The sequence below is a fragment of the Seriola dumerili genome, unplaced genomic scaffold (genome assembly GCF_002260705.1).
Source record: "Seriola dumerili isolate Sdu_G_001 unplaced genomic scaffold, Sdu_1.0 BDQW01000216.1, whole genome shotgun sequence".
In the NCBI taxonomy this organism is placed as follows: Eukaryota; Metazoa; Chordata; class Actinopteri; order Carangiformes; family Carangidae; genus Seriola; species Seriola dumerili.
In genome coordinates, this window is record NW_019174471.1 from 4,548,403 (window position 1) to 4,571,146 (window position 22,744).

General features: G+C 40.6%; 1 protein-coding gene across 1 annotated transcript in view; it reads right to left on the minus strand.

Moving 5' to 3' along the window:
* The window catches only part of prkdc (protein kinase, DNA-activated, catalytic polypeptide), a 42,516-nt gene that overhangs the window by 13,086 nt on the left and 6,686 nt on the right, over window positions 1-22,744 (minus strand). The window contains exons 15-62 of the mRNA XM_022754081.1: window positions 22,558-22,680; window positions 21,987-22,136; window positions 21,646-21,755; window positions 21,182-21,341; window positions 20,721-20,807; window positions 20,513-20,632; window positions 19,783-19,942; window positions 19,539-19,648; window positions 18,337-18,424; window positions 18,017-18,180; window positions 17,758-17,910; window positions 16,608-16,715; window positions 16,202-16,428; window positions 15,970-16,064; window positions 15,564-15,666; window positions 14,960-15,093; window positions 14,599-14,829; window positions 14,001-14,227; window positions 13,712-13,920; window positions 13,461-13,593; window positions 13,054-13,212; window positions 12,104-12,307; window positions 11,743-11,931; window positions 11,038-11,142; window positions 10,761-10,928; window positions 10,416-10,543; window positions 9,949-10,156; window positions 9,540-9,718; window positions 9,278-9,446; window positions 9,039-9,104; window positions 8,890-8,953; window positions 8,593-8,741; window positions 8,297-8,437; window positions 7,917-8,036; window positions 7,655-7,798; window positions 7,264-7,415; window positions 6,556-6,687; window positions 6,225-6,336; window positions 5,820-5,944; window positions 5,504-5,653; window positions 4,963-5,136; window positions 4,042-4,140; window positions 3,672-3,882; window positions 3,359-3,533; window positions 2,961-3,164; window positions 1,285-1,400; window positions 993-1,124; window positions 720-896 (exon numbers count right to left, since the gene is read on the minus strand). Coding sequence (XP_022609802.1) covers window positions 720-896; window positions 993-1,124; window positions 1,285-1,400; window positions 2,961-3,164; window positions 3,359-3,533; window positions 3,672-3,882; window positions 4,042-4,140; window positions 4,963-5,136; window positions 5,504-5,653; window positions 5,820-5,944; window positions 6,225-6,336; window positions 6,556-6,687; window positions 7,264-7,415; window positions 7,655-7,798; window positions 7,917-8,036; window positions 8,297-8,437; window positions 8,593-8,741; window positions 8,890-8,953; window positions 9,039-9,104; window positions 9,278-9,446; window positions 9,540-9,718; window positions 9,949-10,156; window positions 10,416-10,543; window positions 10,761-10,928; window positions 11,038-11,142; window positions 11,743-11,931; window positions 12,104-12,307; window positions 13,054-13,212; window positions 13,461-13,593; window positions 13,712-13,920; window positions 14,001-14,227; window positions 14,599-14,829; window positions 14,960-15,093; window positions 15,564-15,666; window positions 15,970-16,064; window positions 16,202-16,428; window positions 16,608-16,715; window positions 17,758-17,910; window positions 18,017-18,180; window positions 18,337-18,424; window positions 19,539-19,648; window positions 19,783-19,942; window positions 20,513-20,632; window positions 20,721-20,807; window positions 21,182-21,341; window positions 21,646-21,755; window positions 21,987-22,136; window positions 22,558-22,680 — 7,044 coding nt within the window. The remainder of the gene's footprint in view (window positions 1-719; window positions 897-992; window positions 1,125-1,284; window positions 1,401-2,960; window positions 3,165-3,358; window positions 3,534-3,671; window positions 3,883-4,041; window positions 4,141-4,962; window positions 5,137-5,503; window positions 5,654-5,819; window positions 5,945-6,224; window positions 6,337-6,555; window positions 6,688-7,263; window positions 7,416-7,654; window positions 7,799-7,916; window positions 8,037-8,296; window positions 8,438-8,592; window positions 8,742-8,889; window positions 8,954-9,038; window positions 9,105-9,277; window positions 9,447-9,539; window positions 9,719-9,948; window positions 10,157-10,415; window positions 10,544-10,760; window positions 10,929-11,037; window positions 11,143-11,742; window positions 11,932-12,103; window positions 12,308-13,053; window positions 13,213-13,460; window positions 13,594-13,711; window positions 13,921-14,000; window positions 14,228-14,598; window positions 14,830-14,959; window positions 15,094-15,563; window positions 15,667-15,969; window positions 16,065-16,201; window positions 16,429-16,607; window positions 16,716-17,757; window positions 17,911-18,016; window positions 18,181-18,336; window positions 18,425-19,538; window positions 19,649-19,782; window positions 19,943-20,512; window positions 20,633-20,720; window positions 20,808-21,181; window positions 21,342-21,645; window positions 21,756-21,986; window positions 22,137-22,557; window positions 22,681-22,744) is intronic.

The following is a 22,744-nucleotide window of genomic DNA, read 5'->3' on the forward strand; positions in this document are numbered from 1 at the left end:
ACCAAATAAAAATGTAGCAGATTTCAGGTAAACACTCAGAGAAACCGAACCCACCAAGGTTGCATAGTGGGTCCAGGTGGGTGGGGCTTGGCGGATGGCTTAGTGTGGTGAGTGTTTCATCACAAAGTTACAGAAGTCCTGAAGGCTCATTTTAAGGCTCAGTTTCTGAATACAGGCTGTGTGCGTTTCTCTGTGTACTGAGCACTTTGATACTTTCACAGTATTAATACAGAACCTAGACCTGCTTTATAATCAAAGAAGACAAGGAAATCTCACTTTATACAATATGGGACCTTTAATGTCAAGATCCTAAAACCAAGGTGAACATCTCATCTCACTGCGCTGCAGAACAGAGAGGTTCAGGAGATCCTTTGTTCCCACTGCCATCAGGCTATACAACACCTCAGCCAAAGGAAGTGGACTAATCTAATTATTATTGTTTATTTATTATTAACTTTTTTTTAATCATTATTATCGTCAACAATGAGCTAATGGACACATGAATTTCCCCTAGGGGATAAATAAAGTACCTGTCTATCTTCATCAAATTCATACAAACCTTTTTTCTTTCTGGCCATAAATACATTAACGTGGAAGTAAATGTAGTCCAGTTGCAGTAATTAATACATACTTCTACTTTAATTTTGACACCATCAATGGATGCCATGGTAATTTACAGATTCAAGACTTTGGATTACAGCAGCTGCCGAGGGTCGTACCTGCACACAAGCTATAAATGGAGGGAAGCAGAGCGTACTCTTGCTCAGGAAGGCATTCATGTTGCCCCGCAGCTTTTCTTTAATCCTTCCGCTCTCCCCTGGTTTGTCTTTTTCCATTTCTTGGAGGATACCAGCAAACAGGGAGCTGAACAGCTGTTTGGCTAAAATTGGGTCTTTCTGCGGGGGAACATGCAAAGATAAAAACGTAAATGATAGTACATTTACAACCTGAGCCTTTAGCAGAGAGGACACAGAAAGCAGAGGCAGTCTTACCTGGGCTAGCGCTTGCAGGGGGGCGATGAGACTACTGTATGGGATCTGGATGTCTGGAAAGTCTCCCACTCTGTAGTTACGATAGAGAGTCACCTGAGCCTCTTTTCGCAGCCGTTGATCAGCTATTTCTTCCTGTGGGACAAAAAGAGCCACTGATGGTTAGAGACACACTCAGTTTGTTAGTGACAGTAAGCACTGGATTATTCATCAATCAATCTTGAGACTTTTTTTGTGCTGCCATCCAACATTTCAAAAATGAATTGCTCTAAGGATAAATGGGGCTGTTTGGTACCTTTTTCTTCCTCTGCTGTTGGATCTCTTTTTGTGCAAACCTCAAGCCGACTTTCTCCTGATCCTTGAGAAATCTGCGCCTCAGTCTCAGGATGTTATTACGCTGCTCCGTTTCTGCTGTTGACACATTGGCATTACATATATTCACATTAATACAACTTCAATTCATTTGAAAAGTTTAACCTCTACAAACTAGTGATTGAAGAGAACATCTGACAAGTATAAATGATCATTACTGCAAGAGCATTTTAACACAGGTTCTTTCTTATTGGGTTTGGTGCTTACCATATTTTGTATTTGAGTTTCCCAGATAAAATAAGGATGCTGAGTTACCCTTTCACAGTTAAACAGGTCAGATTCACCAGTGTTGGAACTCTACTCACCATCTCACAGCAACAGGTCAAAGCTATTAACCTTTATATGAAGCTTCATCCCCACCACCCTTTGAGCTACAATCAGGTTTTTCTCTATTAAATAGCGAAATAGTTCTATCTGTGTAACAGCTCTCACCAATTGTTTCTCCCTCAGAACAAACTTAAGAGTAGGGTTGTCACCAAAACCGATACTTCGGTACCAAGTCGATGCCATGTAGCAAAAACCGGGACGGTACCCGTTTTTTCATGGTATCGACGGTAACGAAAAGTACTGACAGGTGACGAGATTGATAGTCACCCTCTTAGGAAGTAACATAAGATTGACATCCTATTGAGGGAGGCAGTTGAATGAGTACTCGTCACGCCAGCTCGCGCATCAGGTCTCATTGCGCACAAGCAGGATGTCATTAACTTTATGAGCAACTTATCTCACGGTGCAAAAGTGTCTTACCTCAAAAGTGACAGTAATCTACCAAAAACATGTGTAAAAGAACATTAACACTAATTACTGCATCACTGGCAACATTTGAGTGACTCGGAACACATTTAAGCACAGTTTCTCCGGCACATGCTCTGCCTCTGCCCAAGGGAGGATGAGGAACGTCCACTACTAGGCTGCAGTCTAGCCGCAATAACGAATGGAAAATGGCGCCAAGTTCAGGCACACAACTTGGCCCAGCTGCAGCACCTGGGCTCGTCGAAAGAAAAAGCCAGAAGAGGAAATACTTTGCTTTCGAGGCGGATGATGAGAGGTCGATTTTAGACCCGTAAAAGCCCATTTGTAAACGGTGCCTGCGCACTTTCCAAACCACAGTTGAAATGCTCTGCAATAAAAAGGTTTACTGCTTATATTTTAAGCAAAGTACTGTTTACTTTAAATACCTGAAGGCTACATGCCACTGTTCTTTTTTGCTATGTCAATAGTTGTTTAACTTTATTATATCTATTATTTCCATATTTTTTTGTCTCAGCGCACTATAGCTGAAGAGCAGTGCAATAAAAAGTTGATTGTTTATATTTTAGAATAGTATTGTTTCTTTTAAATTCTTGAAGGCTACATGCCACTGGTTTTTTATTTGTATTTTTCAATTAAGGAGTGAAAGAGAAAGTACACGGAATTTATTGTGTGTGTGTTTTTTTTTTTACCGTGGTATCAAAATATGTATCGAGAATCTTGGAATTTCACTGATATTGGTATCGACTACTAAATTTCTGGTATCGTGACATCCCTACTTAAGAGTGTGACATGAATAATAATTATGCTGCATATTAAAATAAGTGTGTGATTTTCTCAGAGACTAACCTCTAGTGCGACTGTCCACCTCATCGCTTGGTGCAGTGAGGCGCCTCAGGCCAAATCCTTCCCCTACTGGTCTTCTTGCCGTCGTTTGCCTCTCTGCTTTCTTATCAAACACCAACAACGAAGACAGAGATTCAGAGCCGAGTGTGTGCTCCGCTAGCGTATCCACACTGCTGCCTGTCAGCCAGTTATAAGCTGTACGTCGACCTGGGGGGAAAAAAAAAAACAAAACAACAACATTTAAGAAAAAGTGGTAATTCCAAATAATGTGAAGTACAACTAAATGTGAGCCCAGTGAATGCATTTTTCCGTTCCTCTTAAAATGTACAGAAATGTCGTCCGGACATTTTACAGTCTCGTGTTGCTGCTCTAATGTGGGGGATGCCTAATTACAGCGGTACCTGTTGTTTGGGTTTGGGTGAACTCCAGAGAAGTCTGAGTGGCTCTGAGTTTCCCCTTCATGGCTCCAGCCTGGGATGCAGCCACGCTCTCTGGGCCTTGAGAGCTTTGGGTTTCAACAAACATAGGAGTCATCACTGTGCTCCTGAAGCGCCAGTTGGAATCAATCACATAGTCCTAAAGAAGAAATTGGAAAAATGGAATTAACACATCAGGCTCATGGGTAGCATACAAATAAAAAAAAACTCATACTAGACAATTTCAAACAGAGCCAGAGAGGAAGAGAAAAATAAATGCAGCGTCATCTCCACTGACCTGGAAGGTACACTCTGACAGAGGATACTCAAACATGTTTCGTCCGAAGTCAGGACTCCGGCTGGTCATTTCCAGCAGCAGATTGGTCACCAAGCTCAAGAAACACCTTTCTATTTGACATGAGTACAGGGAACCAAGCACCATCAACATTCGGTCAAGAGTCGTAGTGGGAAGGCGCTTCTCCTGACTCCAGAAGTTCTGAACATAAAGCCTGAAAACAGAGTGGACAGGGATGGTCTTCTCAATCATTTGAACATTTCAGATTCTATAGTGAGTTATTGGGATTACACTTCCCTGCGTTATTATTAAGACAGTATATGAAATAAATAAAACATAAAACAAGGGCAAGTGAGAAATGGTGGGTACTTACTGAAGGCCTTGGTTTTCTTCAGACAGTCCCTGAAGTAGTGTTTCTTTAGCTGCATTCAAAACCTCCACTGAGGTGTTGTCGTCCATGCTCTCTGCATCACTGGCAGAATAAAAAAAAACAGTGTATCATTAAAGATGGACTGCAAGCAACACTAAGTATATAACTATACATGAATAATGCAGTCCAGTGACCTAACAGCAAAATAATAAAAGGTTATTAAGTAATTGCAAATCCATTATAAAGGAGAATTTGCACCATTTACTAGTTTAGCTATTTGCAATTTATTTTGCCCCACATGGCTTAATAGTTTAAAGGTCCCATATTATATAAAGTTAGGTTTCCATGTCTTTTGTTTGATTATAAAGCAGGTCTATGTTCTATATTAATACTGTGAAAGTATTTCAGCGCTCAGTCCACAGAGAAATGCACACAGCCTGTATTCAGCAACTACTACCTTAAAACGAGCCGTCAGGACTTCTGGAACTTTGTGATGTCACAACAAAGCAGTTACCGCCTTCAGCTACGCCCCAAGCCCCGCCCACCTGGACCCAACTGCTCACTTTTCAGGATTTGGTATCTCTGGGCCTTAACTTGAAATCTGCTATATTTCTATTTGATCGCTCAGAAAACAGTCAGCCAATCAAAAGAGAGGCTCAGAGCTTCTCTTCTGAATGGCTCACCGGGAGAAGCCTGAGAGAGGAGATGAATTGGTTTTTGGTTCTTATGACCATAAATGTATCTTCTTATGGATATCAAAACTTAAACAAATAAAAAAGTGTTAAATATGGGACCTTAAAATTTTGCACCCCTTGGGTCAGATCAGAAAATGTTACACAACAACATTATGGCATAAATGATGTAAATAATAAGAAAAGTGGGATATGATGATCTGTTTGAGAGCAGAGGCCCAAAAAGGCTCACCTGTAGTTGTCCTGGATCCACATGAGGATGTCATACATCCTCTCTCTGCACACTGGTGAAGGATGGGAGACAAATGCTGTCACAGCTCCCAGCAGCTCCTGAAGCTGAACTGGAGTCAGGAGGTCAATAATCTTGTGGACAATATCCAGACACACTCTCTGTCTTGCTTCATCCCTAAGTGCACGGAAGAACAACATACAGAAACATGACTCAGCACAATAAAACATTCAGTAGTAATCTTTATTTTCATTTGTTACTCAATAGCTTCCAAGCTAAAGGGAGAATGCCCTGACTGTGAAATGTCTTGATTTTCTGTATTTGCAGATTACATAGGATTTAGACAAATTGTTTTGTGTGACATTCATTGCTTTCTAAAAGGCAATCCCAGCACATCTTGTACCTGATCAAAACCCTCCAATCTTTCACTTTACTGAAGAGGAAAACATGTTGGAAGTGACGTCACCGTTTAGCACCATCACTTCTTCAAACCAAAGTGACTAAACACCTGCCAAACATGGAGAAGGTTGAGGCTGGGACCTACCTATGGCCCATCATCTGAATGAAGCCTGTGGTCTTCAGCTGCAGAAAGATGTCCGGGATGACATCGGCTCGGCTCAGGACACACTCCAAACAATGAGTCTTTAAGATGCCATGCAGCTTTGGCAGGATGGAGAACACATAGTTGACAAACCTGAAAAAAAAAAAGAAAAGAAAAAAAAACCTGTATTTACTTAGGTAGGTAACTCAACCACTAGAATAAAATTAAGTTCATTTTTAAGTCTCTGGTAGGGCCAAAAGCAATTTGAAATGATTTAAATCACAGAGAAAAAATAAATACATTTGAAATATAAACTCACCGATCCATAAATGGAGGAAAGTGCTTTGACACTTTGTTCAAGCAAATAATAAACTTGTCATCCATGTGTGTTTTCTTCAGATTTGTTATCTTACCGGCAGCAAGACTGACAAGTTCTTGATGTTGCTGAGACAAGAATGAAAAATGAAAAATAAAATGTTGCAGGTGAGTCATATGATAAATGTGATGAATTTAAATAAGACAAATATATTGCAAATAACGTAACACACACAAGAGGATTTTATCATTAAGCTATTCATCTACTGACTTTAACTAAGAATTAACTTATGAAAATAAATGTTCATTCCATTCGAGATCTTTCCTCGTAAAGGTGAATTAAGCAGTAATCAGACATGAACAGAAATGAAATAAAACTGATTCAGTAAAACAGAGATAAAGCTCATACATTGTCCGTCTTATTCATATTCTTCAGGGTGAGGCCGATAATTTCAGCAGCAGCTGAGTAGACCTCTTTATACCTCACAAAGGACACGTTGTTGGTGAGAGACTGGATGTACCTGAGAAACCACACCACATGGAAATGATTTAAGATACTTGCCAAGATGGCAGCATGAGCTACAACACACATTAGTAAATACACTGCTCTCTGCTTCTCTTCCTGGCTGTTACTTTACTTCACCTGAACTTGCAGCTTTGCAACTTAAATGAGTTTGAAAGAAAAAAGCTGTCAGGTGACAGTACAATGTGCTGCCATTCAGCTACCAAATATAGTTTACCTGTCATACTCAATTTCACATGAGGCATTGTAAGCAGGGAGGTTGTTGGCCAGGATGATTCCCAGCAGCTGAAGTCCAACCGAATTGTCTTTGCTGTTCGGGTCGGTGCCGCAAAACCGCTCGTATATCAGACTACAAAGGAAAAAAGAGAGATAAGGCAAAGGACAGGTTCACTTCCATTTGTTAGTATGCTACCAAATGTGACATCATCACCATATTCTAACGTGCTTCTTCCTTACATAGACATTTAAAGCTGAAAACAACAGATGGATGAATTCAACTTGGGTTTCAAGGAAGATTGAACCATCAGAGGATTGGTCAGAATGCCCTCATCTTTGTTTTTATTCCAAATGATATAACTTGAGTGTCAGTTTTTCTTTAAAACTTTAAAATACACAATTTAAAAAAGAGTTTATTGGTCTGGCACTTCAGTCCCAGTCTATTCAGCCGACACAAGAGGTTTTGATGATGATAATTAGATTCAGCTTGAAAAATAATAATAGCTAAAGACAAAACTGGTTGCATAGTATATAATATACATAATAAAAATATAATGACAACACATTGCTAATATTCATATGAAGAACCCTTAAGATATCAAATTGAACCAGGACCACTCACTCTGTATTGTCGATCTGTGTTCTGCTGTTTCCACAGACCTTGTGTCAAATGCACATCAGTTGTTCAATGAGGGTGTGCAAGTCCTACCTGTAAGGCACATGCAGACAGTCTTTCCAGCACTCTACCAGAGTGCGAATGATCTCCAGGTTGTGTCGGAAAACAGCCCTCTTGGAGTGGAAGCTGTGCTTCATCAGGAACTCCAGCAGCCGGTTGGCAAGCACTTCATCTCTAGGGTTACCCTGAGACACAAAATACTGTTACTAATGAAAGTTGATGAATTTTATATGATAATACAATGCAAGACTGACAAGAGGAAATTGGTTATACCCTTAAAATGTGCTGAAAATGAACTGAATTGCAGCTGATTTGTTGCCATATGTTGGAATTTTCACATTAAAAGTTACTACAAATCTTGATGTAATGACACAAAGTATAAACAATTTATATTTGCTGCCTTCAAAATGGAACTCTTAGTAACCTTGGGATTGGCCAGGCTTGTCCAAGAGAGCACTGTGACCACAACATCTACCACCATGAAATGTATCCCTTCTCCTCCATTTTTTCCACAGACGACAAGCTGCAAGAGCGGGCCGAGCCAGTGCTTGGCATATGGTCGAAAAACCTGGAAAGATGCAACAACAGCAAAGATTAAATCCATATAGTATCGTCATATTTATTAATCTTCAAATACAACGACTGTGTAAATTTGTACGATGGCAAGACCAGATGAAATCATTCACCTCCTCTGTGTTGATGATCAGCTTTGAGATGAAGAGTCTAATATTCAGAGGTGTTGCTGGATTTGATAGTTTTCCATGTAGAAATTTCATCCATGGAGGAAGTTCACTTGGCTCGTTTCCCTGTTTCATGAACAGAGAGGAGAGCATACCGAATGACACACCATCTGAACACACTACAGTCATATCTATACATTATAATGTTAATGAAAGACAGCGGCTAGATCACTAGATCTAATTTTATGTTTTGGCAAAATATTTCATGTGATCTTACGTATTTCTGTCTGTAATTTTCTGTCATTTACATTAAGTATGATGAAATTATCAAAAACCTTTCTACAAACAGAAAGTTCGAACCTGTATTACTCTTCTTTATCACTGACCTGTTCAATTTTGGGGGTTATGTTGCTCCTTTGCATGTGTCCAATAAGAGCAGTCATGGTTGCCATACATTCATGCTGATTTAGCTCATCCATTTCCAGGTCCACCATTGCATCCTGGGAGGGATTTGTCTCCTCTGTCTCCTACATTTACAAACATACAACCAAGCCTCTTGTCACCAACAAAAACACATTATATTGTATCTTTTTTTTTTTTAAACAATGTATATTATCATTATTATTACACAAAAACATGCTAAACCCATGAAGATTTGTAGGAAGAAAATCACATGACTAACTCTTTTCACAACGGTGCGTCTTTGTCCTTCTGGGTTTTGGGAGCTGAAGGAAAAGCTCTGGACTCCGGTGGAAAAATCAAACTGACTCATCTCCTCACTCAGGCTGCTGTCGGCCATGTAAGACTGGGAGGACAAGTAAACTGGCGCTTCTACGGAAAAGACAGAAATCACACAAGCACTCATCAACTTTTAAATGATAACGGTCTAATAACTAAGCCATTACACTGCATTGGACCGGAGCCAGCAGCGTGCAGTCAAATGATAAGATGGAGAAATTCCAAAAGTTTCAAGCCACACCTCCATTCTCCTCGTTCACTTCTTTTCTAATCGTGATGTATTTCTTCTTCCTCTCAAGTGGTACCTACGTTGATGAAAAAACAAATGAATAAGCCACAACTGAAACTCAAAGTATACTCTTACACAAAAAAAAAAAAAAAAAAACATACCTCAATTTCAACTGGGAAATTGTAGGTCCGTTCAACATCAATGATATTTTCCAAAATGAACTGATTCTGTGAAAGAAAAGAAAAAAACAATCGGTGACATACTTTTAAGTTCTTCAGCCACTGTTCTCTTTCCATGGACGAGATAAAAAGAAACTCATTATAAAAGGTGGAGGATGAGACTGATGACCGAGGTGCTGAAGTCAGGTGGAAATATAATATGATATAATGTCTGCCAGTACCTTCTCTGGCTTCTCACTGAAGAGGAAGCCATGGTAGAATTTGGGCTCACTGAAGCTGCAGCTGATGACCGCAATGGCACAGTTGTATGCAGCACAGTGAAAGTGTCTCCTGAGTTCAAGCAGCTGAGTCTCACCGGCCATGTTCTCAGTGAAGGCTTCAAAACACGACCTATTATGAAATTAACAATTTTATTTTTTAAAAAGGGACATTTTGCATCATTGTCATGTGACTTCTTGAAATTGAAGTTTTGGGGAGTCCTACTTGATCAAGGCCTTGGACAGCTCGTTCCCCTCTGTTTTGTCTGAGCGACAGTAGGCTTGATTAATGCGGGATTCCTTAGAGTAAACCGCTTCTTTATGAAGCTGAGAATACAGGAGCTCCATCAGCTTGTAGCAGCCGTTCTTCTTCAGCAACTGGAGCTCGAAAGCTGTTTCACTTGACTGAAATTAAATAAATAAATAAAATAAGCAAAAAAAGATTTATTTTTTAATATAAATCTTTTTAATTGATAAATACCAGATTAATGGGACAAATCTAGAACAGGGTATTATCCATAATTCCATAGTTACCACAGCAAAAGTTAATAAATAAACCTATAACAGTGATTAAAGAGGTTATTGTGTTACTAATATCTTCAAATAATTCCTAAAATGTAACAGAAGAAGCAAACCTTGGTGAAGCGACTAAGCAGCAATTCAATTATGTCGGAGACGTTTGCCACAAAGAAGTCACTCAGGGCCGTGGTGCTGCAGTAAGAGGCCAGAGGCAGCAGAACCCTCTCCATCATGGCCTGCAGCATGGAGCTCACCGGCACGTCACCCTTCTGGATCACCCCATACACTGTGCAGAGTAGCTGTAGCTGCCGCTCACTGCTTGACCTAATCAGACGTTGATTAATTATTATTAATTAGACACAATGAAAGCAACACCTGTAATGGAGCGTTACAGGTCTAGACAACATTTCCACTGAGGTTTGTTTCCAGTGGACACGATATGTATTTTGTTGTTACTATCTACAGCTGTACTTGTTACGCACAGCTCATCAATTCCGAAAGGTTACACATAAACTCGACAAAGAATGAAACATAACCTCATGTGTAACTTTATTTTCTTGCAGATGAAGGAGGCTTTACTAACCTCTTTGCAATTCTTTGGAAACAGGTTTGGAATTGCTCCTCCATGATGTGTTTTCTGTCTCGACACAGAATCCCCGACAGCAGTTTGAGCAGGAGGGGGCTCTGAGAAAGCTCCAGGGCATCCAGCAACTAAGAGGCAGAAATGTTACGGTTGGTGTCACGGTACAAAATTACCACCCCTCAAGCAACAATTTCTACTGAAACCAGTCTTTGGTCTTCACCTGCCTTTACACATCATCTCCAATGGTGACAGTGCACTTTGACTAAAATTAAAGTGAAATGGTGACTCCTTCCTTATTTACAACTCAACCTGCAGCAGAACCTCATTCCGTATCACAGACTTCACCTTTCGAATACAGTCCATGTAGTTGTTGCGGTGAAGCGAGCCCTTAGCAAACTCATCGGACTGCATGGGGAAGTGCGACACTACCAGGGCGTCGAGGGCTCTCTGCAGCTCAGCCAGCGGCTCCTCTGGGAGGGTTGTGAAGAAGGGCAACACCAACAAGGCCTGACTCTGGACGGATGAGAAAACAAACCTTATTTACTTGAAAACAAGAAAATCAAAAATCACAGTAATTTGAAATAATCCAGTAAAATGACAAAACTCATATCCTCTATGTTACCTTGAGATTCAGTGGCAGAGTCATGTCCACCAGCAGCAGGGTGAAAGTGGAAAACACCTTTCTGAACGCTTCATGGTTGACATTGGAGCAGACAGACGAATCAATCTGATGAAAGGGGGAAAAATGTCAATTAAAAAAATTTGCATCTAAACACACAGTCTGTACCTTCTGCTGCTAAGAGTCTCTCAATCGAAACAATAACAAAGGACGGCAGAAAAAAAACCCAAAAATGGTAGAAACACTGAAAACAGCAGTTTCACGTTAAAAATCAGTGATTCACCGACGCAGTTCAGCAGACACAGTACGTCTCTGAGGGGCTGGGAACTGAGCTGTCTAACATTTTTACTCTTAAAAATGTGGCTTAAAACTGGATAAAAGACAATTTTGAGCTTCTGGCAGGCAGCCACAATGCTGACCCATGCACATCGGGGATATGATGTCATTGACAGGTGACCAAATGAAACACACCGTTACCATGATTAAAATCAAGTATTTCTCTAGGTTTGAAAAGTGCTAGAAACATTTGGGAGAATACAAGTACACATCTGAAGAAAATATATCATAGCTCTAGTCATTTTTATACATTTTAATGTGGAAAAGTTATATATTATATACTTTTTATCCTTGCATTATAGTGCATTGTGTAGGTTTTTTTTTTTTTTTTTTTAAATGATAATGATAATGATTTTTTATTATCAATTTCACCTGTAGGAGCTTGGAGAGCAGCAGGAGAGTAGCAGTTTTGCTTTCTGGAGTGGAAGAGTGTCCTTCCCACCACGACTGCAGACTATTCCACCCTCTTAGCACCTCTTCAACGAGCTGTTTTCCCTGCGTCTTCCTCACAGAGCGCTCTCTGAAGCTGTGGTCCAGCATGCCATTCAGCAATATGCTCACCTGACGAGACATTCGAGGCAGAAAAACTCATCTCACATACAGAAAACAGCAATGCTCCTTTACATGTGCACTTCTACTACGAATGCCTTTGAATTGCTTAAAAAAATAAAAGTTTTGTACAAACACTGAAAACAATTCAGACAGACAGAGAGAAAAGATGAGGAGGCGTTACCATGCTGGGATTTTGGGAGGAAGCATTCATGAGGTGTGGCACTGTGGTGTCGAGGCTTCTCAGCAGCTCGGTGTTGACGGTCGTCTGGAAGAGGCTGTAGAAATACTCGCCATGCGAGAAGCTCAGGAAGTTATGGCTTTGACTTCCAGATATTGGCACAGAAAGCATGATGGTGTTCAGCAGCAAGTCCACTAGCTTCTCGCTCTGCACAGGAATAATAATGTACAAAAGGAGGCAGCAAGCAATGAAAACAGTTGGTGCCTTCAAAGCAAAGGAAAATTTGTCTCACACTGATAGTTCTTTATATTTATGTAGTGGTCTAAGTATATTTTGTGTTTTTACAATCAAGTGTTCAAACTGTGAGTTTAATTGTGTCAAAAACATCCAATATCCATCTGCCACATTCCTATTTTTGGCTGGACCACAACAGCGGGGCCAGTCCCTGACCCAGCCAATGCCCCTGACTACCAAGCCGCAGTGTGTAAACGACTTTCATTACATGTATCATTATTAACAAAGGACGCTGAATAACTAAACATAAGACACACCGAGCAGATAGAGCAAGAGAGAGGGAGTGAGAGAGAGACGTCATCGGTAAGGAGGCTTCGTACTAACAGCTATGACCAGCTCTACTTATCAAACAGAGGGAGTTAGACATAAAGACCTGCCTCTAATAAAAGTCTGTTACGTTCTGGAGTTGAAAGTAAATAACTATTGTGAATTCCAGAAAGAGGCTGTGAGCATGTGTGACATACAAAAAAAAAAAAATCTTGTTTGACTCAAAGCTTGATCCCCAGTAGCTCAACTGGTGTGCGCCTCTCTCTCTCTCTCTCTCTAGGTTTGACCTAGTCTTGTTATCCTACTGTAGCTTTTCTGCTGCAGCTCCAATGGCTCAAGGGCAGTTACACTTACCAAACTCATCTAAAGAGCGGAAGCACAGAGGCACTGACCTGTTGACTGAGAGAAAAGGCGAGCTGAAGGAGGCCATCTGCCACCCTCCTGGTGTTTACGTCCAAGGATGGAAGTGCCTTCCTGTCCTCACCGGGTGCTATGCCTTTATACACCGTCATTAGAAGTTGGTAACCCAGGGATTTGGCATAAGCTGAATCCTTTAAGAAAGACATTAACACAAAAAAAGTGTGGACGCTACTTCATCTGAGGATATACAAAAAGCACAAAATCCGTCTAAGATCACAATATGTAATTAGTCCATTCAGTTACATGTATGAATGTATCAAGTCAATTTTTCAATATGTTTTGAGTGTTTGATGATCAATAAAACTGAGTTGTGATACGAATATTTAGCTCAGTTTGGGGCTAATGTTCTATCACATTGGAATCGAACCCAGTCACATACCTGGCTGTGCAGGATGGAGCTGAGGAAGCCGGCTTTGTGGATCTGCTTACAGGAAAACAGAACCATTTCCATCTGGTCGTGTCGGCTCAGAGTGTCTGAATGGTAAAAGTCTACAGCACACAACTCCTCTACACTATGGAGGTCATTAAATAAATTGAGAAAGAAAGAAAAATATGATTAGTTGTTAATAATGGCACTACAATTCACGATCATGGTCTCAGGGAACGAGCACTCGTAGATGATTAACATACCTTTTACGTGAGATCTTTGTCCGCAGGCTGCTTTCAAGATGACTGCGGTAAGTTGAGCTCAGCAGGGCTTTCAATAAAGGAACACACACTTCTGGTAGGTTCTTCATCACCTCCACATCTGCCATGTTGAAACCAACAGTGGATGGCTCACACACCGCCAGCGCAGTCAACTCAAAAAAAACTGCGCAAAAAATATCGTGCTCCAGAAGCTGTAAATATAGACAGGAAAGGGTGAGAAAATAAACAGTTTCAAAGGAACAATAACGGCCGAGTATCTTAAATTCAGTACCTTCCAAAACTCCTCATCTCCTTTGACAAGAATCATCGTGGCAAATTCCAGCAGGCGAACAACGATGGTGCACTTGCTGTAGTTGTACTGGTCCACCTCTCTTGGGCTGAAGTGAGAGTTCTTAGCGCCGAGATGGAAACAGCTCTCTGCTGCTGCCAGTTTCTGAGTTGCCAGCTCAGTCAAGAAGAAATGTACAGCTTTCAGAAAACTTGACTCGTCTTTGGAGCCTTGGAAATGAAGGAAAAAAAAAAAAAGAGATTTATTGAGATCACAACAGGGCCAAAACAATGTCAAGAGCTTTTATGTTAGTAAGAAGAAAGCAGCAAAATCAATAGTCATATGAAACTGAAACTCCATTTTTTTTAATTTTATAAAGTAAAACATATTAAAACACATTAAAAAATACAGAATACAGGTGTGAAAAGTGATTTTCTGATAAATTTGCAATAGTGTATCAGAGTGGTTATATTATGGAAACATGCATGTGACAGGTGCTGAGCAGCAATCTGTTAACGTCATCCCACTACACCATTGCTGGTAATGGTTTGGCTAGAAATACAAAAGTATAACTATCAGCCCTTCCACTAATAGGACTTACTAAGCATGTGTTGAGGCTTGATTACGTGTAAGCTGATGAAGGTGTTGTAGCAGTCCAGGGCAGCCAGCAGTAGGTCCATCCACTGCAGCGTGGCTCTGACACTGAAAGGGCCTGTCAGGTCCCTGAGAGTGGGTTGGGAGAGGAGACCCCCACCCTCAAACCGCGAGATCAGGAAGCTTATGCCATGATCCTTTAGCATGCCGTCCAGCCACTGAGGCGGAGAGTTCTTTGCTGAGTGTACACACACACACACAGACACACACAAGTTTAACATTTATCAATTTTTAATCACATCTATTGTTTTTTTGTCTTCTCATCAAGGCTGACCCTGGAAGACGGAGCACTGGGTAGGATTGCTCACCTGGGAGGAGAGGAACAAACTCATAGAAGAGCTCCATGCACTTGTGGCGACACTCAGTCTGAGGACGGCCACATTGTTCTAAAAGCCATAAAACCATATCTGACAGGCAAAGCTTTTCATCAGGTGGGAAGCCCCTGAAAAAAGAGAAAGGAACAAATAATTTATTTATACATATAAATTATAATCTCATCACTGCATAAACATCACTGAAATTATAGCAAAAGCTTTCCTCTTTTCATTTTTTAACCTCATTTTAGTCTGCAGTCACTGTATATGCTGTTTTTAGAGGTATTATTGTCTTTGGAGTTGTATCAAATGTTTAATGACTGCATTATGATGTAATTGTTATTCGAGTGGACCCCAGGAAGAATAGTTGCTACCTTGGTAGTGGCTAATGGGGATCCAAATAACTGAAAAAAAAGTTTTTTAAAAAAGGGGCAGTGCACACATACAGTACATACAGTAACTATGTAAAGCAATGCTTGATATACACGATTTATCTGACTGCTGAATTTCATTTCAAAGCATCTATAGGTTGTAATTTAGTATAAATGTTAATTTAAGATAACAGATGAAGTGATATCCATGTACACAGATTACCAACCTTGGGACACGTCTCTTAGCATTGTGCTGATTCAGACTGGGGGCCTTGTGCTTGATGATTCTTTTCAGATGGTCAATGGAACTTCTACACTGCTGCAATGTGCCTGAGGATGGAGGAGAGGCATCAACAGCTTCATACAACATAACATGGTTGAACCCAACGTGAGAGCTTTAAAAAAATAAATACAATTACAACCAAGCGGCTTAAAACTAAATAAAAAAAAGAGTTCATAATAATGTAACACAGGGATGTAGATAAAACATTGCCAGAGAAAAAGCTGCTTTTGAAGCTTAAATTAACACTGATAGAAATCGTTCGTACATTTCACATCAGCCCGTTTATTTATTTTTGATGATATGAAAACGTGCGTGCCCTGTGTAAGAAGCTGAGGTGGAGGAACAGTTACCCATAGATCGCTCATCTGAGTGTGCAAGAGCCAGACTTTCCACAAATATGACAAGAACTTCAAAGACAAACTGCTCCACCAAGGAATTTTCTTCCCTGCAGAGACACAGACAGAGCGTGCAACAAATACACTACAACAACCCTGTGAGATCATGAACCAAATCAGTCAAACCCAAATATCAGCTTGTGATTTTGTAAATGGTCCATAACTAGGGGTCATATAAGGGTCATACCTGAATTGTCTGTATATACTATTGAATGCTAAGGCAGCACCAAGTCTTTTGAACCCGTTGGGGTGGAGCGCCAAGCTGTAGATCCGCTTAAACAAGGACTTCATGTTGGTGGGGCTCTTCTCTTGCTGCTTGGGGGTGGTTTGTTTGATCGACCATTTGACAAACTCCTCAATGCAGCGGCCACAGAAGTCTCGCAGGGTGCTGTCAATGGGGTCGACCACGCCGTCCTAAAGTGAGGCAGAAAAACTAAGTAACTGCAGGAAAAAGTCTGAAAACTCTATTCAACAACCACGTGTATACATCCCATGGCAGAAAGCAAAAGGTGGTGGAATGACATTATTGATCCATGGTTCAAAGTGTTTGAAAGTTCAGCCTTCCAAGCCCTTCACACAACATAAACACTTACCAGAATGGCCTCTAGAACTGCTACTGTATCCTGGCTTTCAAACTTCTTGTTGTTTGTGAACCAGTGAATCAGCTGCATCACCAGTGGTTCAAAGAGCTGTCTGGTTACCTGGGAGACATTCAAAGTCAAAAAAAGATGTAGACATTATCATGAACAACACTCTGTGTGTTCACTCATCTGCTTGTGTGAAACGCTGACTTGGGAGAATCACAGAAAAGAAAAAAATCAGGGAAATAAACCTGCATCATTATAAAAATACAATAACCATTGACCAATTAGAGGCTGGTACACTTTACATGATGTGCAGTAACAGATGAAAATGTCAAATACTTGCAAATGTAGCAGCTGTTTAAAATTGAGTTCAGTTTCTTAATAGATTAAATAGTTTTACGTTAAAACCTTAAAATCAACACCAAGAACACTTTTGTTATTAAATTGTAAGTAAAGTTTTTTTTCTGAATTAATGTTTCTAAGCAGAGCGTCTGTGGGCTACAAATATTCATTCTTCTCGATTTGTTAGGTTTTATTTTCAGTTAAAGGGGTCCATCTAATTATTATTATTATTAATTAATAATTAAGTGATTTAAATGAATTAGGGCTGAACAATTAATAAAAATATTACCGAAATCACAATATGGCCAAGGGCAACATCCAAATCGCAGGAGCTGCAATGTTTTTGATGAAGGTAAAATGTGTCACAACATACCATAAATGAAGCATTGCGGTGCTACAGAGATGCCCCGGTCTACAAATCATATTCTCCAGATGTAAAGAATCATGTTTGTTTGGTACAAGACCCAACAAAAAAATTACATTATCATAATTTTTTTTTTTTTTTATTTTTCAGTGAAAATGAAATGCAAAAATGACCATTACCACTGATATCATGGCATAAATCACAATATCTGCCACAATTATCCCAATAGGATTTTTTTTGCATGTCGTTCAGCCCTAAAATGATTTAAATAAATGTTTTAAACGATGGAGCAAAGATGGAAATTTTCTCCAGAGTTTCTGCTGAGGGTTTATTAATCAACATGTCTCATGATTACAAACTTTCCAAATACTATGAGGGATCCCATGATTTAAGGACATGTTATGACCAGTGGGAACTGTATGTGGGGTGACTATCTCAATGGAGTGCACACACCTGATCGACATCACAGGCCAGACGCAGCAGCACAGGAAACAGCCTCTTGTGTAGCTTGTACATAGGCGGCAAAGTATTCTTCCCTTCCACCATCTGAGCACTCTTCCCGACCATGTAGACCACCAAGCTGTGGAGCAGCTCACAGGCTGCTACCTGCATCAGAGACAAGACAGACTGGATTATCATAGTCACTCGTGTGTCAAATTAATTTTGTGAACCGATGCTGACAGCAGAAACTCTCTGATGTTAGATGACGTACTTTGGTTTGTCTGTCACTTGTGGACAGAGCCAGTTCACTGATGCGAGGCAGGAACGGGTCAAGGTAGATGACTGGCTTCATGTCGGTGAATGGCACTGCAAAGTTCAGCCTTTTCTCTGAGTCCCAGGCAACAAATTTCTTCATCATTTCCTCTGATGAGACCACTAAACACCAAAACAGAGACTTAGGGTAAAAGAAAAAGAGCACAGCCAACATCTGTATTCACTGTCAAGAGTCTTGGAGTACCACTGTGGAACATGGACCAAATACGCAAAATGTCACGGTAAAGTATAATTTGAAGGTCGGTTGTGAGTCCATACCAGTTACAAGGTTTCTGTTCAGCTTTCCTCCCAGGTGACCGAGCAGTTTCACCACCCTGAGCCTCACCGTGACAAGAGGAGCATCCTCCTGCAAACAGATACAAGTAATAAGTCAGCTGAGATACAGAACCTCAGTATTCTCACAAATATAAAGCTCCTGCACTCAGATCAGTTTCTGTAATGGACAGTAATTGGTAGCTCATTATCATGTGTCCTGAAGAAATTACAATAGAAGGGATTACAATAGAAATGAAGTGAGTCCTGCAGGAACCCCTTAGTCATTTTGGGATCTGTAAATCCCTGTTTTCTACTCTCCTTTATGGACTAAAGTGAATACTGTATATTATCCTTGTTACAGCAGCTGCAACCAAACTGTGATAAATTATCAAAATTATATTTTACTCAGACTTAAGGGTTGGCAGTCACCACAGAGGGTAAACTCTGGACATAATACTTGATTACGGTTGAGCCTGCAACAGTGCATCATGACAAATTATGAAGACGACAAATCACACACAGTCCATTTCTTGTTCTGCAGGCTCCGAGCTTCAGCACATTCAATCTGAACTAACATAATAGATACTACATTAAAATGCCCAGTCTTAGCTTTAATTTGAGTAGGTTTACATCAATATAGAAAGAACTGTGTGGGAGACATGTACAGGGATGTTATGGAGAGAGAGAGAGAGAGAGAAGGGATGATACGCAGCAAAGGGCCGTGGGTTGGACTTGAACCCGCAGCAGTTAGGATGACGCCATGGTGCTCTACCGGGTGAGCCACCGGCGTCACTCCCCTAATCACTTTTTTTGTCCTTTTGTGTGTCCACTGGGTTGCGAGTATTTGCAGCACATGTGTCAAATTGACATTTTCTGTATTTTTTTGTGTTTTGTCTATTCGCATGTTTCCCCTAAGTTGCAGTACGTTGAGCTCTCAGGGCCACCGTAGATATGCACATGAAGTCAAACTAAAAATTCACTAAAATTAAAGCTGACCCTCAGCACTTTAATATAGTATCTATTATTTTATTTCAGATTGAATGTGCTGAAGCTGAAAGTCTTAAGAACGAAAAAGTTCATGTCTGGCCTGTACAAAGCCCTAAGTTTTAGCTTCCAGCATCTTTACAACCCTGACTACTAATCTGGAAACAGGAGCGATCTCCTGAAATACTGGAATGCGTTTTCCTGTGTTCCCCATCTATTACCATGGAAAGCTGCTTGGATTGCTTCAGAAGCCTCGTCATCACTCTGCTGTAGCCTTTGTCACGTCTTGAAGACGAAGAAGACATCACCTCCCAGCTGCTGTCGTCTTTGTCTGGAGTCAACAACACATGGATTAGACATTTTATTCATTCAGCTGTAATCTCCATTTTAAATTTAACAAAAATGTCCATCCATCACATCATGAAACAAATGTGTCTGACCGTCTGTGACACTGGAATGGCTTACTGTTATTGGAAGTGGTTTTCAGGTATCCATCCAGAAGAGGCAGGATGTTGGTGTAGCAGGGCTGCATAGTCTCCAGAGGAATGTGGGAGGACCAGTCCTCAAGAGCATCTAGGGCTGCGTTGGCCAAAGGAGCATGGCTCAGACCCAGTTTCAGAGCCGCCTAGATGCCCCATACACACACACACACGCACACACACATGTTTAAGAAGTCATGTAGCAAACAATCTGAAATCTACACAGAATGAATCCACTTAACCTCTGCTTTCCAACCTTATTCCTCAGACATACTCCAACAGCCGTGTCAGATGAACTCACCCATCATCTTCCAAATGTGTTCATTTAAACTAAACTGGTTCAGTTATTAATAATTAAATAGTAAATATAATGTGGATGTAACTGTACTTTTTTTCTTACAAATGAACTGGGCATTTCAATCACTTAGCAATTCCATTTAGCTTAACATTTGTCTTTGCTTCTTTGCTTATTGATTATTGATGACTCAGTATGTGACAATGTTTTTATTAAACTGTAATATCTGTTTTGTGAAATTACTTGGCAATAGCAGAACCCCCCCTGAGGTACAAGTATGCCTGGTTGGGAATTACTACAGTAAACCACCTACTGCACACCTGCATTTGTATACTGTATTTATCTTTTTGTTTTAAGCTGTTTACAACCATCATCATCCCACTTCTAAATACATGACGAAACAAAATAAAAAGAATCCCACCTCAAGAGCAGGACAGTAGGCCTTGATGTCCAGAGCTACAATGCTGTGGTGCAGCGAGAGGACAAATGTCAAGCAGGACGACAGCAGCTCGTCTTTGTACTGCTTCATTCTCACACACACCTGGTGGGAAAGCACATGTCACTCACATCTTCTACACATGAAGTTTTCAGTTACTACATTCCCACGAAATACTGCAAAGAGAAACTACCTCTTTTCCAAACTTGGAGAAGAGTGCAAAGCAAGCACTTTTCACTGAGTCACTCTGGGGGGATGTGGAGCTTCTCCGGCCAACTCCCTGTTCAAAAGCAGATTTGTATTGTTTTTTATTATAAATTCAATGTGAGGAGTGCACCGCATGGCGTTGCTACTTTTCCTCTGAGTTTGTTCAATTCTGCCGTTATCCTGTACTTCACATGTCTGAGCTTAGTGGACATTCGTTCTTTGTTTCCACCTGGTCATGAAGTCAGTCTTTTCTATGACACTTGTACCCTAATTCACTCTAAATATGCTACGAAACAAGCTGAATTCATTTCATTTATTTAAACAGTTGGAAAACACAATTTAATAGTCTTTTAACTATGAAAACAAGTTCTGACCTTCCCAGATCATTTTACAAACAACAATAAACTGGACGACACAGGAAAAGCTTTGCACTAGTGGCCATATTACCTGGTAGTATTTGATTCTCTTGGCGATTTTTGTGGCGACCGAGAGCAGCTTGTAAAAGCCACTGACAAGTGGATTTCGTATGGAGTGGAGGATGAGTTCGTGGCTTAAGGGATACATCCAGGACTGAAAATACTCCACATGTCTAGTCAGCAACAACTCACTGCAGAGGCAGGAAGAAAGAAAACAGTGAGTAAAATGAGTGTGATAACAATAAGGTTGCCAATAGGAACTGCAAGTTTCAGTTTGACTGGACACTTTTTGAGACGCTTATACCGTCATGTTTGGTAGATCAAATTTCTTCGTGGACATTAAGTTGAAGATGAAATCAAGTGCAGACCCGTCAGACCTGAGATCTGATCTACTGGACTAGTTCCTTACGAAAATAACACAGATGAGAGGCATCCTACACTGCACTCTTCATTTTCTGCCACCTGGCAGGAGTGTTCATGTCGTGTCTCTATCACCTGCAGAAGTCCACCAGGTTGATGAAGGCCGTGAAGTCTTTGATTTTATTGGGCAACAGATGAGCTGTGGGGTCAGAGGAGGGCAGGACGTGGGCTGTATCGCCTGGAGCCTGACAGACAAGGAGGCAAGTGCCATGGATCAACACACAGAAGATCACACTGAAGATCAGCTGAATTGTGTTTTAACTGATGCTGCTAATAACAAGTAAACAAAACCTTTTACAAAATTTTAATACCATCCAAATGAAGATTTTTTACTCACCATCAAAAAAACTACGGGAAAACTGAAGGACACTGAGACACACAGTATATATAAGTGGGACCTGAGAGTGAGACCTCACCTCCTCTCCTGTTGTCACTTTCTGCACAGACAAGTCCAATTTCTCCACAATTCTAAGAATCGATTTCACCAACTCATCGTAAAGGAGACGGCTCAAAGACACAAGAGCAGTGTTCTGACTTTCAAAAGCTCCGTCCAGAAATCCTGAGTCCTGCAGAGGAAGATACAAAATATAATATACGGGTTCTTTAAAGTTCTTTCATGTAAAACATTTTCCACCCAGAAAAGAATGTTTTTCCACTTGCTCATCTGAAAACAATGAAACAATTTCTGCAGCATACACAGCAGCCCCCTGCCAATGAAGGCGCGGAGTAGAGGAGACAATGTTGGCTTGTAAATGTAAGTGTACAGTGATCAGTGTGCAGCCACAAGGACTCAAAATGCTTTTGCAGTAGACAATATAATTATTTGCCAACACACATGCTGGTAGTATTTTGAAAATACATAAACACTGTCTTCACATGGGAGCTCGATGGCGACATGAACAGTTTTAAAACAAACTGCTGAAATTAGACATGCAAATTCTCAGTTCCCCAGGGGTTAATGAACCTTCACAAAGAACACAGCTGTACCTTCAACTGATCACAGTCTAAAAGTCCTTTAAACAGGCCGAGGTAGTTGTGACTAGCGGGAATTTTCCACTTTCCAGTGCGAACTTGTGACGACTGAGAGGGATCATTTCCATTGTCTTTGTTCTGGGACAAGAAGGGCAAAAAGGCAAATTTTTTCTATCAATCACATCTATCAGATCAGAAAAAA